This window comes from Mastigoproctus giganteus, chromosome 13 (genome assembly GCF_048544385.1).
Source record: "Mastigoproctus giganteus isolate SK-2022 chromosome 13, ASM4854438v1, whole genome shotgun sequence".
Classification (NCBI taxonomy): domain Eukaryota; kingdom Metazoa; phylum Arthropoda; class Arachnida; order Uropygi; family Thelyphonidae; genus Mastigoproctus; species Mastigoproctus giganteus.
The window spans coordinates 33530650-33549585 of NC_143587.1; the positions used below are offsets into that span (position 1 = coordinate 33530650).

At 33.8% G+C, this 18936-nt stretch overlaps 1 protein-coding gene across 1 annotated transcript in view; it reads left to right on the plus strand.

The window, feature by feature from the left end:
* E(z) (histone-lysine N-methyltransferase E(z)) overlaps positions 1 to 18936 on the plus strand; it is a 238997-nt gene that overhangs the window by 72765 nt on the left and 147296 nt on the right. The window contains exon 8 of the mRNA XM_090387215.1: positions 7242 to 7268. Coding sequence (XP_090243341.1) covers positions 7242 to 7268 — 27 coding nt within the window. The remainder of the gene's footprint in view (positions 1 to 7241; positions 7269 to 18936) is intronic.

Consider the following 18936-nt stretch of genomic DNA (forward strand, 5'->3'; position numbering starts at 1 on the left):
TGGTGGTCATTCCCTGACCTTTCCGCATCCTCTGTATTTAGTGGGCACGGGCTCGAACCCCGATCTAATCAAGAAGCGTGTGCTACGCACTGCTGCTCCTGGCTACGGAGGCGCCTCATTGTTAATGGTAGTGCTGTATATAGACAGCATACGGCTATAGCTATGGGAGCGTGTAGTTCATGTATTGTGGCCAATCTATATATGCATCATTATGAATGCAAATTTAATAACAGTGCTATACTTTATAGATATATTGATGGCCATTTTTTATCCTACAGATTTGGAGCTTGAATGTACGAATAAAGAGAGTTTTCTGGCAGCCACATTTCTAGATATTGATATTAAAATTACATAGAGATTTTAATTTTGAGACAGTCAAATCTCACCCATTGGCATTTAAACATATCCCGCAGAATATAGCAATATAATTCTATCTCAAGGATTAAGATTAATTAGAATATGTAATAGTCCTGATAATATTGTAGTTTCTCTGAAAGAATTTATTAAAAAGCTGAGTAAAAATGGTTTCCCTTTTAAATTCATATTTAAGCTCACTGATGATGAAGCCCACTAGCTTCGAAATAATCGTCTGGGTGGTGGTATCCTCTGAAAATAAATAACAGTAGTCTTCTCTACTAGAGAAGTGTTATTTATTTGAAGTAGTGCAATACCAGCTATCTCGTTGTGAAGGCACCCACAATATGAGATACTATTAAAATGATGCCTTTTACACTACATATGTAGTTCAAATTTATGGGTTAATTATGGTGTATCTACACCAATATTATATAGTTAATTACCAAAACCCATAAGGATTATGCCTTGTGCATTTCGTTTTCAAATACCTTAAGTATTTATGTAGGGCTATTTATATAGCTATAAAACTATGGCATGATAATATTTGCCCTCATTCTATGGTTAGGAATTTGGGGATTTACTGAATTTGTCTTATTTTAAGCTTATGTATATATGTACAAATTAGGCACTTCCCATAGAGCTGTTGATCTGTGTCTTACACTCTGAAAAAGTTGTACCCATAGTTGTTCTATGGGAAGGAATTAATTTTTTTTTTTTTTTAATCTTGTCCAGAGGTCGCTTATGTCCACAATGCTTTTAATTGGAGAATACCTTTTCCGTAATCGCATATGACAGTAGAGGGAGCTTTGAACTTTCTTTTACTTCACGCAGCAGGTTGGGTCTATCCACATTTTGTTTGCTCTGCTGTATTGGTAAAATTTTGCTTTGTTCAGATGTATTGGTTAATTTTGCTTTGTTCTGTAAGATTGGCTTGCTTTTCTGTTATGGCCTTTAACTTTAACCTTAATTCTATATTAGAGTCCTATAATCTTAATTAGATTAGTACAAGCTTCTTTACACAACGAATTACCAGGAACCCTGCTAAGGGATGGGGTTTACACCCCCTGGTAAATTTCTGAAGTAGTTTGCTGTTTTTACCTCTACTTTTATCTTCACCCCCTGGTAAATTTCTGAAGTAGTTTGCTGTTTTTACCTCTACTTTTATCTTTATGCTATCTAACTCTTGTATCTTATGCCTCAAAATCTATTAGAGTAATTCAAGGGAGATTGAGGTACTATATTGTTGCCTATTCCTTTCACCTAATTTTTTGGGCTTATGCCCTTACTATTCTTTCTTTCCTCCTGTCCATTTTGCTACATTTTGTTATATTTGCCAGTCTGCTGTTCTAATTTTATACTACGAGTTTCATATTTATTTTGGTAATATTAGCACATTTAGCTACTTAAATTTAATCTTAAAGCTATTATATATATACTATATTTAGTATATATGAATATGGTGAAGCTGGTATTTAACTAGCAGAAACAGATAGCTCATGTTGTTATTGATGGCATATATTGAGAGGTGCTAGCCCCTGTTGACGTGCCTTTCAATGTAAGCCTTATTCAGTAACAACATTATGGTAATACTGATTGTTTATTTTGTTAATATTTGAATTAATATGACCACTATATATTGAGGTGGTTAGGGCCCTTTGTAGGTTATGGTTACATATTTTTCTTAAGCTATATAGTTTGAAATAAAAGTAAATATCTCATATTTTTGCTGGCTTATGTAATGTTCAATCATTTCTGATGGACATTAATTTGTCCTGTCCAGAATTTTCAGTTCTTTAAATGATCTAAAATTATCTAAATTATTTGGATATTAGTGATAATTCTGCCTTATATATATATGTGTGTGTGTGTGTGTGTGTGTGTGTGTGTGTGTGTGTGTGTGTGTGTGTGTGTGTGTGTGTGTGTGTGTGTCCGATAATTCAAAATAAAACATAAGCCAGTAGTATGGCAAAAAATGTAGAGCGAAAAATTAACATAAAATAATGTAAAATAAAATAAACCAAACAGGGAGGGGGAAGTAAAGGTAATAAGACATAAACAGTAGCCGTTAGTCCCCTATATAATTTAGCATTTTAAATCCAATTAATAAAACCGATATAAAATTTAAAATAATGCCAATTATAATATGATTTAGCAGTACTCCCCCTCGAAGGTACCAGTTCCAAAAAACGTGAAATATCACCAAAAAAGGGGTTAAAAGAACTACTAAAAGAAAAACAAAATATCAAAATAATAGACTGACCATTATGCCCCATATCGACAGAGGACCACGAGGCCAATAATGGTCATGGAATCGCTGCATTTCGATCGCTATACAAATCGTCACAAAGGCGATTTGTATAGCGATTTCTCACTGCATAAGGACCACTGCCATGCAAATCCTCTGCATTGGTGGATCGATCGGAGGAGGAATGGGTGGTTTGGTTCTTCGATCTTTTCGCCTTTGCAACGATTTGTATAGCGATCGAAATGCAGCAATTCCATGACCATTATTGGCCTCATGGTCCTCTGCCGATATGGGGCATAATGGTCAGTCTATTATTTTGATATTTTGTTTTTCTTTTAGTAGTTCTTTTAACCCATTTTTTGGTGATATTTCACGTTTTTCGGAACTGGTACCTTCGAGGGGGGTACCGCTAAATCATATTATAATTGGCATTATTTTAAATTTTATATTGGTTTTTGTTAATTTTTTGCTCTACATTTTTTGCCATACTACTGGCTTATGTTTTATTTTGTTTTATTTTGAATTATTGGATATATCAGGGCTTCATGTGGAGGATGTGCATTTTGCTGCCTCTAATGATAGCTTAATATTTATTTATTTATTTTCTTATTTTATGTTAAACTTTTAAGCCATTATTTAATATATATATATATATATATATATATATACACATATACTGATTACTTATTTTCTTGTTGCTGAAAAATCATCATCCAGTTTTACCTTGAAGTGGTCCACACTTCATGTTTTGGGCACTTTGGGGGATAATTTATACCAGTGATCTACAGCATTGCCCAAAGGTGAACTTTATGCAATCCTGTCTTCTGTTTCTCCATGATATTTTATTCTAAGAGTGGTCTCACCACCATCTTATGTGCAGGAGTAATGATACCATATGCCTCCCTGGCTATCTGTTTACACTGAATCACACTCCATATTGGATTGCATCAACTCCATGTCATTTTTATCTTGAATCACTTTAAACATCCCCCCCCCCCCCCCATATTGTAAGTTACTCAAGATCCTCTAAGATCTTGCACTTGGTTTTCTGTTACCCAGCTTCAAAATCTTACATTTTGAAGCACTAAACTTTATATATTACTTTTTAGACAATATTTGTAATCAATCCAAAATTTGAAGCAACGTAACTGTATTGGCACCCGAGGAACATGGTCACTGAAGTTTGAAGTGGACAGCCTTCCATTAATAATATTTAAAGCTCCCACTTGTGAGTTCAAAATCAGAAGTTTGATTGTTGTTTGACAAAATCCTTTACTTGCATCTTTGTGGTGGCAGGACTGGAGAAACAGTAATGGAGAAATTGGTTAACAGCCAACCTTTGCACTATCTTGAAACTTTTCATATGATTAATAATCTTCATTATGGATTCTGTCAGTGTCAGTTTGCTGGTGATATGTTGGCTTACCTTACTTAGCTTTGTATAAATTCCATGGAAAAGTTTGAAAAAACTTAAGCAGTTTCCCTCACCATTTCTTAATTGTGTTTGTTATAACCCATTCTTTTTCTCCTATATCCCCTGGAAATCCTCTCCATAGTTTTGCAGATGATACACTACGTTCTACCTTCCGCTTTGGAAAACTGCTCTGCAAAAAACAGTTACCACTTCTTGAATATTCTCCATCATTTATTTAAAATGCTGATCTCTAAGTAATTTTCAAGATTTTCTTCTCTAGTGATGAGAAGAAAATTTCATTGACTTCAATCCTTCTAAAACCTAGTCTTTTCTTTTTCTTATAAAAAACAAAAAAAATCTGCTGCTCCCATGCTAGGCATCAGAAACACTAAGATTTCTAAACATAATCACATATCTTTACTGGAATAACCCTGACTTCTGACCTTTCTTGGTCATGTAACAAATATTCCTTCTTTTGTATCAAAAAACTGGGTATTTTCTTTTGCATTACTTTTGTTTTCAAAATGGCTACTGACTGTATACAAATATGATGGAATAGCACCTCCACATCTTGGGTGTTCCCCCCCCCCCCAAAAAAAAAACAATTTCTCTTAATCTTTTAGATTCTATCCAGAAGAGGGCAGTCGGATTAATTAATAATTCCTCACTTAAAAACTCACTGCACTTCCTATTACACCACCATTCAGTTTGTGCTTTTTTGTGTATATATGTCCATTGTCATGTTCTTCTGAATTAGCATCTGTAATTCTAACTCTTTCTTCCTTATCATTTCTAATAAGTGTTTAAAATTAGTCACCATCCATTTACAGTGCAACTCCAAGCTCACCATTCTAACCTTTCCTCTTTTTCATTTATTCCTTTTACTTCCGTTCTTTGGAATGATCTTCCTTCCTGTGTATTTGTTGAAAATTACAACTTTGATTATGAGTGTTATCTGTCTTAATGTTCAACCTGTACATGACACCAAAGTACTCTAGTATTATAGGTTTTGTGTTTGATACCTTTTGTGTTTGAGTTAACCATTGAAATAAAAGTAATAATAATAAAAAAAAAACCTTGGCCTTCTCATTAACTATCCTCACAACTTTAATCATCAGTAGACATTGACAACCTCCTCTGCTCTTTCCCATCAATGTAATAAAGATTTATTAGCTTACTTTTTTTTTTTCCTGTAGGTATATTGTTTGGAGGGAAAACTTTATGCCTACTGAGACACAGTTGCTGTGGTGTCTTGATTCTAGTGTATTTCACTGTGAGGTCTTAATTTTTATTCATGTTTTTAGCTATTTTTACATTCTTCAATAAAATTTGACTGCAGAAAGAGATCCATTTGTGAATACAGGTAGTTCCTGACTTTATGAGTTAATTTGTTTTCCTAGCTTGCACTCGTAAAGCTGGAATTTATTTCTCATAGATGTAAGGTTAAAAACAGGGGATACTTTCTCAACAATGAAATTTGACCATAGTAATGTTAAATAAAGGTCAACAAAACAATGTTTATGCTTAAACAATGATTTATTTATCCCAAGAAATGAAAATGTAGCCTTTGAAATCAAGCAAATTATAATAATAAAGAAATTATTTATGTCATACAAATGTTAAATAATGTTTATTCTTTATCATTATTGACTAAATGCACACTCATTGATTGATGGTTCAGCACTCATTGTTGGAAGCACAAGTAGTTGTCTTCTTCGGAAATGCTTCAAGAGTCGTTTGTTTCCAAGACAGTCTTCTCTTTTCTTTATAAATTTCATGATAGTATGCATAACCATTTTTTAAATCTGTAGCATCCTTTCTAGTGCGATCAAAATTTGAATCTTGTGACCATGGATGCTGGCAGCATGGTGCAAAATTGTGTATTACTTCGAAATCCAAAGGTGGTGCAAGTGCACCACCTTTGGATTTCGAAGTAATACACAATTTTTAATATTTTCATTAATTTATTGAAACATTAAAACAATACAAATTCTACAAAAAAAAAAAAAAAACTAAATATTAATTCAAATAATTTATCAAAAAAAGAACGAAATTAAATAACTTATTTTAATTAAATAATTAAAATTTTGTGAACAAAAAATTTATCCACCTTGCAAAATATCCTGTCGGCACCCAGCTTGTGACTCGGAAATCTGAGATGCTTTTTCTGTGTTGAAAAGCTTTGTCAGGCCCCTCGAGAATGAAGGAACGAACAGGAGTTTCAGATGTTAAATCTTCTTCCTCAGCTTCTTTACATTTTGGCATTTCAAGTAGGTCTTTATTTGTGAGCTCTCCATTGAGTGCTTGAACAAGATCAGTGACGTGAGTTGTAGAAACCTCAAGCTGCAATTGGTTAGCAAAATTAATGACCACTTCTGTTTCATTTTGTACTATCTCTGCTGTTTCTTGAAATCTTCAAAATTATCAATAAACTGGGGACAGTTTATTCGAAACAACCTTCATGTTCTTCTCTGTAATTTTGTCCCAGGCTCGTTTTATTATTTTGATTGCATCTAAAATATGGAACTCTTTCCAAAATTCTTTAAGAGTTGGACCTTCCTCCTGAACAAACAAACGGACACACAGTCGTAGCACAATAATACACAGTAGTATTGTATAGCTACACATGTGGTTTGAAATGCCATATTTATGGATGTTTTAGCAGCAAAAGAATTTATTTATTGCAATTAATATTCATATTTTTGATTTTGTTGATGCTTGAAAAAAAGAACTCGTAAAGTGGGAACTTCCTGTATTTACATTTTACTTTTTCAGTATAGTCAAGATTTGTGATATATAGGTTTTTTATTTACATTATAACTAATGTGCAGTTGTTACACTAGCTAATACTGTATTGACCATTTAGTCCAGTTAATGAATGCACCTATTCTGGGATATAAAAATTAAAATTTATGAAAGTCTTGCAAAGGACTGTGTTATCTATTTTTAAATTATTGACTATATAATTTTCCTAAAATTTGACATGTAGGCTGCTGTTTAATGGAATAAATTTTTCTAAGCATGTTTTATGTTTTTCATGTTATGCTATATATATTTGTGTAATTGTGTTTAATAAACGATAATGTTTCAGTTCATAAACCCAAAACATATCTGTTCACATGATTGATTTAATGAAGTTAATTTATTGGTATAGTGAGCGCTGATATGATTAGCAATGCACAAAAAATAAATAAGACCAACATGTTTCTACTTTTTTGTTCATAGCTACTAAGGGAGGAGATTTCAGTGCAGGTAGGATATTTTTATACGGGCATGTTTGTTAAAGTGGCACTGTCACCTTGCATGATTTCTGGCTTAACTTTTAATTCCATAGATACAGACTTACACACATACAAGCACATGTTTTTATATGCATTCTCTGGTGAATAGGCTGAAATGGATAAGAGACACCCATGTTATTCCTACAATTTGATTACAGATAAAATGTTAGCATTAACCTTGTTCAATAAAATGATGATTTTATAAACCTCTAACCAGTTAAATGTACTTGAATGTTCACAAGCAATACTTTACTGCCACTGATAAAATGACCATTTTAGCACTTTAATTTTTCTTTTAAGTATTTTCTTAGGGGACTTTAGAAGTCACAGTTTAAAAGCTTTGTATTCTGGTGGAAAAGAAGTAGCATTGTAGTAGTGTTAGATAAAGAAGTAAGGGAATCTGTGGAAGAGGTTGAATATGTTAATGATAGGATAATATTGATGAGGATAAAAGCAGGACCTAGAGATGTGGTGGTGGTGGTGGTGGTGCAGGTATATATGCTAACATCAGATTATGATAATGAGGAATTGGATGGAATGTATGAGAGATAGTAGAAGAAATAATTAATAGAAAGAAAAAGGAATTATTATCTGGTAGTAATGGAGATTGAATATGGTGATGGTGGTGGAAGAGGAAAAGAATAGGAAATGGGTGGGTGACTATGGATTAGGAGGGAGGAGTGAGAGAGAGAGGAAAACACTGATTTCATTTAGGAAGAAAAATGAACTGGTGGTGATGAATATGTGGTTTAAGAATCATAAAAGGAGTCATTGTACTTAAAATTCCAGGAGTAGGATGTTAGAAGATACCAACTGGGTTATATAATGGTAAGAGAAAGGTATAGGAATAGTGTAAAAAATTTATATGCATATCCAAGACCTGATATTGTTAGTGATCACAATATAGTGATTATGGATGTAACAGTAAAGCAAGAGAATTGGAATAGCAAAGAAAGATAACAAATTTGTTATGGAAATAAAGGAAGATTGAAGAGAAATTGTGAGCTAAGGTTGAAAGTGAAGTGTAGATTAGAACTGTATTGAAATAAGGTCATTGGGAAAACAATAGGATTTAAGAAAGGAAGTAGAACTTAAAAAAAATAAACGTATGTAACATTTGAAATGGTAAGGGGATTGATGAAAGAAGAGATGGAAGAATGTGAACATTGCAGTGGAAACAAGGTGTCAGAGAGAGGAGGATGGCAAAGTGAGCAGTATAGCAAAATAATAAGTATGTAAAAGGAAGGAGGGTATGAGTTTAATGTTTGAAAGGGTTGTTTTTAGATGATGGAATTTAAGAATGACCCAAGAAGAATACCAAATAGATGAACTAAATATATAGAACAGTGTTTCTCAACCTTTAGTAGACTGGAGCAACACGAAGTATTCACTGATTTAGGCGGAGCATCAGAACAAATGTGTATGTACTATATATATATGTGTGTGTGTGTATAGTATATGTTGTATACCAATGGAAATATTTGAATCAGTGGGAAATGTAGGGATAAGGGAACTAACAAAAGTATGTATGCAGATATGTGAAAAGGGAAAAAAATGGTCAGAGGATTTTATGACTACTGTTATGATTCCAATAGAGAAGAAAAAAGAATGCAATCGTTACCTTTGATTTCCTTACCTCAGAACAGTTGGTTTCATATCACATGCAGCCAAAGTGATATTGAGGATAATGAATACAAGATTGAAAAAAAGGATGGAAATGATATGAGAGGAACAATATGGGTTCTGAGGAGGAATGAGGGATATGATTGGAATAATGAGAATTTTGATGGAAAGAAATATAGAAATTAATAAAAGTGTTTGTTTTGTGGATTTGGAAAATTATTGATAGGGTAAATTGGAAAAAGGTGATGAAGATTGTGAAAGGTATGGGAATTGATCGGAAAGATAGAAGTACAGAGGAACTGTATTCAGGCCATAGGGTAATGTTGAGAGCCTGGATAATACATAGGAAGTGGATAGAGAAATGCAACAAGACTGTTGCTTCTCTCCTCAACGTCATTCAATATATCTAGAGGTAAAATAGTTAATATGGTTGGAAGGGGAGATGGAGAAATTGGAGTTGTATACAGATACTGAGATTTGCAGTTGATATGGTACTGATAAGGCAGCTTACGGTAAGTAGAGAAGAATATGAGATGAGAATAAACTGTGAAGACTAATGTTGTGGTGGGAAGGGATAAAAAGGGAATGACTGTTAAAATGGATGATAACAGGATATTACAAGTGGATAAGGCACATCCGTAGCCAGGTGGGAAGGAGCAGCAGTGCGTAGCACACGCTTCTTGATTAGACTGGGGTTCGAACCCGTCACCACCAAATACGGAGGATGCGGAAAGGTCAGGGAATGACCATCGCATATCCCGGAGTAATATGGCTTTAGTTGCTAATGCTCCTAAAATCCAAATAACAAACAACAACAAACAAGTGGATAAATACAGATATCTTGGCATTCTTCTGACAAGTGATGGAGAAGTAGTTAGGAAATTAGAATTACAATGAATTATTCACCCTGCAAATATCTGCTTCAAGTTATCAAATGCTATTTTACCCATTGTAATTCTAATTTCTTAACTTGAAGCAGATATTTGCAGGGTGAATGGATATTGAGTTAAAGTATAGGTTGGTTAATTATTTTGTATGAACATCATGCTTTATAGGCTGAGACTTAGACACTGAAGGAGAAGGATATTAGAATTGGAGCTTTTGAAATGTGGAAAGGAAGGGCAAGTTGGAGGAGAGTTGAAAGGGAGAAATGGATAGATAAAATTAGAAATGAGGAAGTACTGCAGAAGACGGTAGAAAATGTATATAAAGGCTGTAAGGAACAGGGAAAAAAATTAGATTGGACATATACTGAGAGTAGAGAGTTTAAGAAATTTAATTGAAGGGAAAGTGATGGGCAAAAGGCTGAGAGTAAGAAGAAGAATTGGAATATTGAATGATTTTCTAGAAGCTGATGAGTATAATGGGCTGAAGGAAAGGGTTGGGTGCAGAGAGAGATGGAGATGTGGTTGAGTTCTGGCTCTTGTGGACCATCATGGAACAGGAAACACATTGATTTTCATAAAAAAAAGTGGCATTGTTAGTGATTTAATTCTGATGCTTTTTTCCTAACTTCACACACTCAAGTTCTTTCTCTATATTAGAAATGTATGTAATTTAATAGATGTAAGTAGGTAGGTATAGTAATAGCCACAAAAATAGCATCACTGCTTAAAATTTATTATTTTATTAGTATCTTTCTCTATACATAAAATTAGGTGAACTGAAAGCATTGTTTTGCCCTTTTGTAATAGCATGCTATTGCATCATATTGAATGTTTCTCATTTATGTGTTTTCTAATAGATGTGTGTTTTGAATTGTCCTATGTGTGAATGGATATTGAGTTAAAGTATAGGCATATACCTGCTAGCATGTGCTTTCAGTTTTTATTCGGCAGTGATCTTGCATACAATCATTCTTATACAATGCAATCATTCAGAAGAGCAATAATTGCTCTTCTTATCAATAGCAATTATTGCTCTTCATAAGAAGAGCTTTTATAGTTTATATATTTCTAAAAAGGTTGGCTGTAATCAGTTTTCTGTGTCAAGAATTCTTAAAGAGAACTGTTGAATGGGATTCTGGACTAGAGCCAAAGCAGATAAGTACTCCAGTATAGGACAGATTTTTAAAACTTCTAAGCTCTATGGACCTAAAAGCCATATGAAAGAAATGGGTGTTAAAGGCAAGTGAAAGAATTGTGACGAACATTTGGTTGCAGGATAAATGTGCAGAAGTTTTCCTTCAGCCAGCTAGCTGGTGGGTGATTGTTAGAATAGGCTTCCATCCTTCTGTTATTGTGGAAATGAATGGGTTGAATAAATTCAAGGAAGAAGTAGACAAATTCTTGAAGGGTATGGATGGGTAAAGTGTGCAGGTTTTTTTTTTTTTTTTTGACTGATCTGTATAAGCTTGCTTTCTTGCATCATTTGCCACTACTACAATATTTACCAAATCCATCAGGGGTAAAAATGGCTAACCAGTGCTTAGACATAGCTGGACAATTGAGTAGTGGGCCTCTATAATCTTCATTGATGAGGCAAAATTTAATCTCCATGAATTGGATGGAAACCACTATGTTTGGTATTAGTTAAACCCCATAGAAAACTGCTGGCATGTTATGGGACAAAAAATTTCAGCAAAGTAGCCATCAAAGCAATGATTACTCCATCTCAGACAGTTGCAAAGCAGTAATTAAAGTTTGGGATGGACCAATAGAATACTAATCTTTTTTAAAAGACCTACGGGCTTATGCCATAACTTTGCTTGCTGACATTTTTCTTATCTTAACTCAAACATTGATCACAAAAGAAAAAGTTCGTATGGTCTGCAGTTTTCTATGATTTTTTCTAAATAGTTAGTTTATAATTTTTGTAATAAAATATAATGCATTGTTTAATTATTTTTAATCAGTTTATAAGAAAACTCAGTCTATAGAGACAGTTATTCCTATTTTAATGCTTATGTTGAAAAATATTTTTAGAAATGAACTTTATATGGCTGCTACTGTATATAGAATATATTCAAAGCAAGTATACTATTTTTAATTTTCGTGAAAAAAAAAAAAAAAAAAAAAGCTAAAATTATTCAGTTAGGTTACAGTTATTCAGGTTAAAAATTATTCAGTAATGGGCTGCAGGAGTTTTCTATGACTTTTTCTAAATAGTTAGTTTATAATTTTTGTAATAAAATATAATGCATTGTTTATTTTTTAATCAGTTTTTATAAGTCTGTAGAGACAGTTATTTTTAATAAGTCTATAGAGGCAGTTATTCCTGTTTTAATGCTTATGTTGAAAAAAATTTTTAGAAATTAACTTTGTGGCTGCTACTGTATATAGAATATATTCAAAGCAAGTATACTATTTTAGTGAAAAAAAAAATTATTCAGTTAGGTTACAATGCTTTATGTAAAAGAGTTGAGCTTGCAAAGTGATTATTCAAAAAGATTAAATTTGGCATTATAATGTTTCTTGAAACTGTGTGTAGTATCTAAAGTTATTTAGGTTAGATTGCTGAATATATTTCTCCTTCATCAAAATTTAAATTAATGGTTTATGGAAAATTTGTTCTGAAAAATTATTTTATTTTATTTTTTCAAAACTAAATTTAGAATGCAATATAAAAATGGAATATCTAGATGGTGTCTCTTTATCCTTTTATTAATTTTGAATATTTCTTTTTACTGTATTATGCATGATGACTAGATGGTTACTTTGTCTTCTGTTTATATCTGAGATGAAGTTTTAATTTTGCTTTGCATTACAAACTGTTTTACTTTTCTATATTTTACATAGAGCAAATCATGCATGTATAAAATAATTATATATAGCTTGTATAAATTATATATGATACATTTATATAATAAATAATTACATATAATATTAATAGTGTAGAATTTGATATAAACCATTATGTTAACAAAAACAGTTGCAAATAAATTTGGGTTGCATTAGTTTTATGGGAGAAGAATGTTCCATATGCCTAATGTCCCAGATTTATTTAATTTTAAATTCTGCATCAAATTATATTCCCCTTCAATTCTCTAATAAAAAAATTATAATTTTTCGAAAAAAAAAAAAAAAAAAAATCTGAAAGAGATATGTTAAACTTTGTTAGTTGTTCTTTAACCCACAGATAGTGTTGTGCCTGTGGTGGGCATCGACAGGCCCTTCTGGAAAATATTTAATCCCGGTGATTCACTGTTTGGGGATTAGAGTAGTTGTTACTTTTGTTCCTTCTTAATTGTGTCTTTAGGCTTGTATGTGCTGTTTTTTTTTTGGTCCATTTATATTGATTACATTGTGAAAACTAAGTGGGCCTATGAGGCTACATAATATCATTTATGTTACTCCATAATATGGTATTGATATCTGATATAGAAGAAGGCAGCTTATGGTAAGTAGAGAAGAATATGGGATGAGAATAAACTGAGAACAAAAGAAGTGTTGTAAAACACTACTTTTCATCATGATGACATGTTTTCCACTATCCAAAAGCTTTGCAAGATTCACCACTTGCCTATGTGGGCAAATAAGATAAACTGGAAAATAAGAGAAACTGGTAAAGTTTGTGGCTGCAAATGGCAAGTCGGCCAGCTACATTTTATTTGCATTCTAGGAAGGTGTCTCAGAAGTATCCTACATTACCAAAAAAAAGCTAGAACATTGTTCTGATGTGTAGTGTGCAGCATGACAATAAAATTGATCCTTCAACAGGAGGGGGTCACAGATCGTCATATCTTATAATTCAAAGTTTACAAAAGGGGTGATGAACTGATATAGTTAGACAAGTGTGTTATGTATATATCAACAGAAATAATATACACTAGTTTGCAATGATTTTTCCTTTTTTAATGAATTTAGCAGGCATTGATTTGCAAGTTCATAAGAAAAATAAAAACACTGTCATTTTTTTATTTCAGGTTATACAGAATTTTCATATATAGTGAATGTCAAAGAACCTTGGAAAAAAAGGATATTGAATGATTCATGTTACTATTTCATGTTTGTCATATTCATTACACACACACACACACACACACACACACACACACACACACACACACACACACACACACACAGTATTAATAGTAATTTATTATTATTTTTTTTCTCCTTTGAAATGCAGAAATTTTTTGTTTTTGAAATATTGGCGTAATTTCTTGTGGTGGAGTAATGCTGAAGTTTCATGCAAATTAATTCTTCCAAGAACTTAAATTTGACAGAGATTGTTTCATATTTCTATTTTATGTTACCAACATTTTTATAAAAAATTAATAATTAATAAACTTTTATTTTAAAATTAAAACTAATGGCAATAGTTTTTTTCAGTGGCCAAAAAGCAAAAACATTTGCAAAATTATCAATTATTATTTAAAAAAAAAAAAAGAAAGAAAATTAATAAGTATTACAATTTACTTGTAAAAGGTTAAGCATTAGTACACTCCAAGCACAATTCAGTACCTGAATACTTTTCCTCAACTATTAAAGTTAAAATCTGGCCCCTGGCAAACTACACAGTATCACTTTTGTTACCAAATGGGGTGATACTACCATCAGGTTGAGCAAACAAAGTTGAGTATTGTTGCATTTACTATCAACTATCAACTTAAAAATAAGGAACAAAGCAGATCTAGTGCCAAAGAATTACAAAATTCTGAGTGGGGTTTCAGTTATTTTTGGTATGACAATATAATTAAAAAAATATGGAAAATACTATTATAGAGCCTTAATGCTGTATCACTTAGACTGTGGACCCTTGTTCTGTGGCTCAGAATCAGCTCATTACTACATCAAGCATAGTCCCTTTAGATAACTTTGGGAGTCTTCAGATCATCAATGGTCCACAGCTTATATATAGAAGCAAATGAACCTCCAATTTACCTTGGGAGGAAAACATTACCATACAACTGTGTTGCAAAGATCAGAAGCCAGTCTTCCTTCTCATCCTAGTTAAGCATATGCATTTGTTCTGCAGTGTTTTATGCTATAAGACTAATTTCATGTAATCATCCCTGTGGGATTTCATTCGGATCACCTTGCAGGTGATCTGATTGAGGGGCACAGAATGATAAGGCAAATTGCTCAGAAATGCTCTCAAATTCTCTTGACTATTAACTGCTGAAGCTCAAGCAGAGACCTGCACTTATTACTAATTCTTTTAAGAATTCCTACAAAAAGTAATCTCAGGGCATTAAATCCGAGGAGTGTGGTGGCCATTCAGTGTTTCCCTCTGCCTGATTCTTCAACCTGAAAACTTTGTCCGAGAATTCGAGGGACAGTATTTGCATAGTGAGCTGGTGCTGCATAAAAAAAAGCAATGTTAAAAAATTGATTTTGGACTGCATTAATGGAATGGTTTTTATCTTTTAGTAGTCTTAGGTAGCTTTCTCTTGTCATGGTTTCCCCAGAGAAAAATGGCCTGAGAACACTTCCTGTCCAAATTTCAAGCCAGGAGCATTTAAATCCTTGTTAAAAAATAAATGGGGATTGTGAAGAGAGTAATAACCACAGTTATGGCACTTAACAGTTCCATTTAGTTTAAATGTGGCTTCATCAGTCCATGAAGTATTGTCAACAAAATTGGGGTTTGTAACACTCATGGTTAAAAACCACTTAGCAAATTCCAATCTTTTATCTGAATCATCCTCATTCAATCTTTTTAGTAGGATGGGATGATAAGCCTTATTTAAGTTTCAAACTTCTTTTTCTTTTTTTTTTTTTTTTTTAGATTTTTAGATTTTTTTTGTGGCTTCATCAGTCGACAGGACTTGTTTTGATGTCCTCTCTTATAAGTTCCAAATTTCCAATTGGATATCTGTCTACCAGGTTTTGGTCAATTGTGCACTATTCCTACTTCATCAAACCTTCATAATATGAGTTTTGGTCTTTATTAGGTGAATGGTAAATTTCTTGAACTGACATGCAACTTCTGCCACATTTTCATGTTTTGCATGCCACTTTACAATTTAAATCCTCTCATTATAAGGACCATGGTACTTTTCCCATGTTCAAATTATTCTGAAACAATAAAAAAAAAATTATAAACTATTTTCAAATAACTATATACTTACATCAGTAGTTATTCAAAATAGCTTTCTTACTTATGGATCACCTTTGTATAGACACAATGATATGCAATGTCATAATATGGCCTAAGTTGTTGATGTGCTTGAAAAACCAACAATGTCTTCCAGAATGCTGCTACTGCACACCTACCATGGACTCTGTTTTCATTCTCTTGTGATCATTCTTCCAACAGTGGAGAAAATGCTCTTAATTGAACTATAGCATCCAGCAGTTACATGTGACCCATGAGCTATAAAATTCAAAAATTACAAAAAACAATGACCCAGAAGCAAATAAAGCTGTGGGTGTTACAGCAGTTTTATTCTCTTTGTTAGTTGCAATATCTCTCTCAGGGAATGTAATATTTGTAGTTCAAAATTGTATGTAGGTAGAAATTTAAATCAAGTAAAATAAAAAGTAAAATGAGACTGTCTGTGCCATAAAATATTTATCTTAAACTGGGAAAACTTTAAAAACTTTTAGAAGATATTGACACTACAATCAACATTCCTAGCCCAAACCATAAAAAACAGTCTTGCATCATGACCTTCTCCTCTTCTGAACTTCATCGTGAGCAAAAATACTGTGAAAAAAGAAAAATGATATTCCTGTGCTCTTTCCACAACCATCTGGTCCAAAGACTAATGTGACTTGTTGCTCCACAGGGTCTGTTTTTCACTGTTCCATGGTCCAAGAATGATGGACTAGGCACCATTGCAAATGACATCTAATACAAAGGGTACTAGGAAAGTTTTGCAATACAGCTTTGTTTATTTAATTTTTTCAAAGTAATTTCCTCTACATTCAATACACCTCTCCATCCTCCGAAACCAATCTTTAAACCAGTTCTGCCAAGTTTCACTAGGGAGTAAAGCACACTCGTTGTCCCAAGCCCGTAGAAGGTCCTCATCACTGGAAAACCGCCTCCCTTTTAGCTTCATTTTCACATGCGGGAACAGTGCAAAGTCGCAGGGAGCAAGGTATGGACTGTAGGGAGGGTGCTCGAGAAGTTTCAGTCCTGTCGTGGTCAAATATTCGGTGTAGGCTTTGGCGCGGCGAGCTGTAGCATTATCGTGATGGAGGTACCAGGTGTCCATTCTTGACTTTGGCCGCAGGTTCTTCATAGATCCAATGACTTTAGGCAGGAATTGTTCAGTATACCACTTAGCTGTGACTGTCTTCTGCGTGTCCAAAACGACACGTTCCACAATTCCACTCGATTTGAAAAATACAGCTATCATTTTCTTCTTTACAGATCGGGATTTTCTGACAATTACGGGTGTGTCGTCATCATCAAAGACCCAAACTTTGTTTTGAGCCTTGGTCGGCAGATCGTAATAGTACAGCCAAGTCTCGTCACCTGTCACGATGTTGTTCACATACCGAGATTGTCCCTTATCAAACTTTTTTAACATCTCCCGGCACCAAGTCACACGTCGTGTCATCTGCTCTTTAGTCAGTTGATGCGGCACCCAGAGAGAACAAAGTTTCTTCACGTGCAAATGATCTTGCAGAATCGAACGAATTGCTGGTGCATTTAGGCCCAAAGTATCCTCTATCTGTGGGTAGGTCACCCGCCTGTTTTCGTCAAGCATTTTCCTCACAGCAGTAACGTTTTCCTCCGTAACTGACGTTCGTGGCCTTCCCGGCCTCTCAGAATCCTCCAGAGTGAAATTTCCCCTTTGGAATTCTCTATACCACCTGAATATCGTTGTACGATGTGGGCAATCATCATCTAGTGCAAGAGTCATTTCTTCTAAGCACTGGTCTATGGTTAAACCAAGCACGAAATTATACCGCAAAACTGTCCTTATCTCATTTCGTGACCACGATGCCATCGCAAGCACTTTACACTCTCACTACTAATGAATAACTGAGCCCATCGACTTGGCGCGGCGGCTACTATGCACGTATGAACATGTCTCAACATGCAGCAACAAGCAGCTTCCTGTGATTCATTGTTGCGTCATATTGCAAAACTTTCCTAGTACCCTTTGTACGACATTCATTGGTGTTATGTGAACACTTGTGCTTCCTATGCACCAGCACTTTGTGAAAATCCATGCTTCCTGTGCACCATTGACACTTAATGCATGCTACTGTGGCAATCTGCATCTCCATTATAACATTTTCCAGTGAAACCACTCCATTTTTCAGCACTTTATTTGGAGTTTTTGGTTTGTCCAACAGTGCACAACTGCAGTGCCTTTTCTTCTGTATTTTTTGCTATGTCTATTACAGTTGACCTTTCAAGCTGCTACTGCTACTGTTGCTCACAGTGCCAAGTTTCTAATATGGTACTAAACAATGAATTGCCTTAACACAACTCATTCCACTTGTATTTGATATCTGTATTGTTGCCTACACACTTTAAAATATATTCCTGCTTTGCATACATCTTGTTTTCAGTATTCACATTTGTATTAGTATTAGCCATATGGTGAAAAGAAGCCCCAGGCTTTTGTTGCACTAGCCAAAAAATAATAATAAAATAAAATCCACCAATGTTATGATTCCCTCCTCTCATAGGTAAGGCTGGATTTATAAGATGCAGTGGCACAGTTGCTTCAGGCCAAAGGTTTGCCGCGGGGGGGGGGGGGGGGGCTGGATCTATGTAATTATAATAAAGTTTTTTTTAGCTTTTTATTGCATTTCATTTACTCTAATTATTACTTTTCATTTATTGTATATAAATCTTTATTTCTGTCTTCTGTCCCCCTATTCTTTGGTATCCCTTGCATATTAAAATACACACAAGCAAGTTCATATGGCAGACATTAGAAAAGAGCCTATAAAAATGTGTTTTTAAGTGTTACTTTGTGTCTGCCCATATCGTCACTCCCAAATCCTGTTCTTCTTCTTCTACTTTTTTAAAGTACGAGAAGAACAGAATTCAGCTACACCAAGTGTGCAAGTTATTTTGGGATTGTTATTCCCCAAGTGTGAGACCTTGTATTTTGCTGCAATGAAACAGTTTCCACTTCTCTGATCATCCCCTAAGCCTAA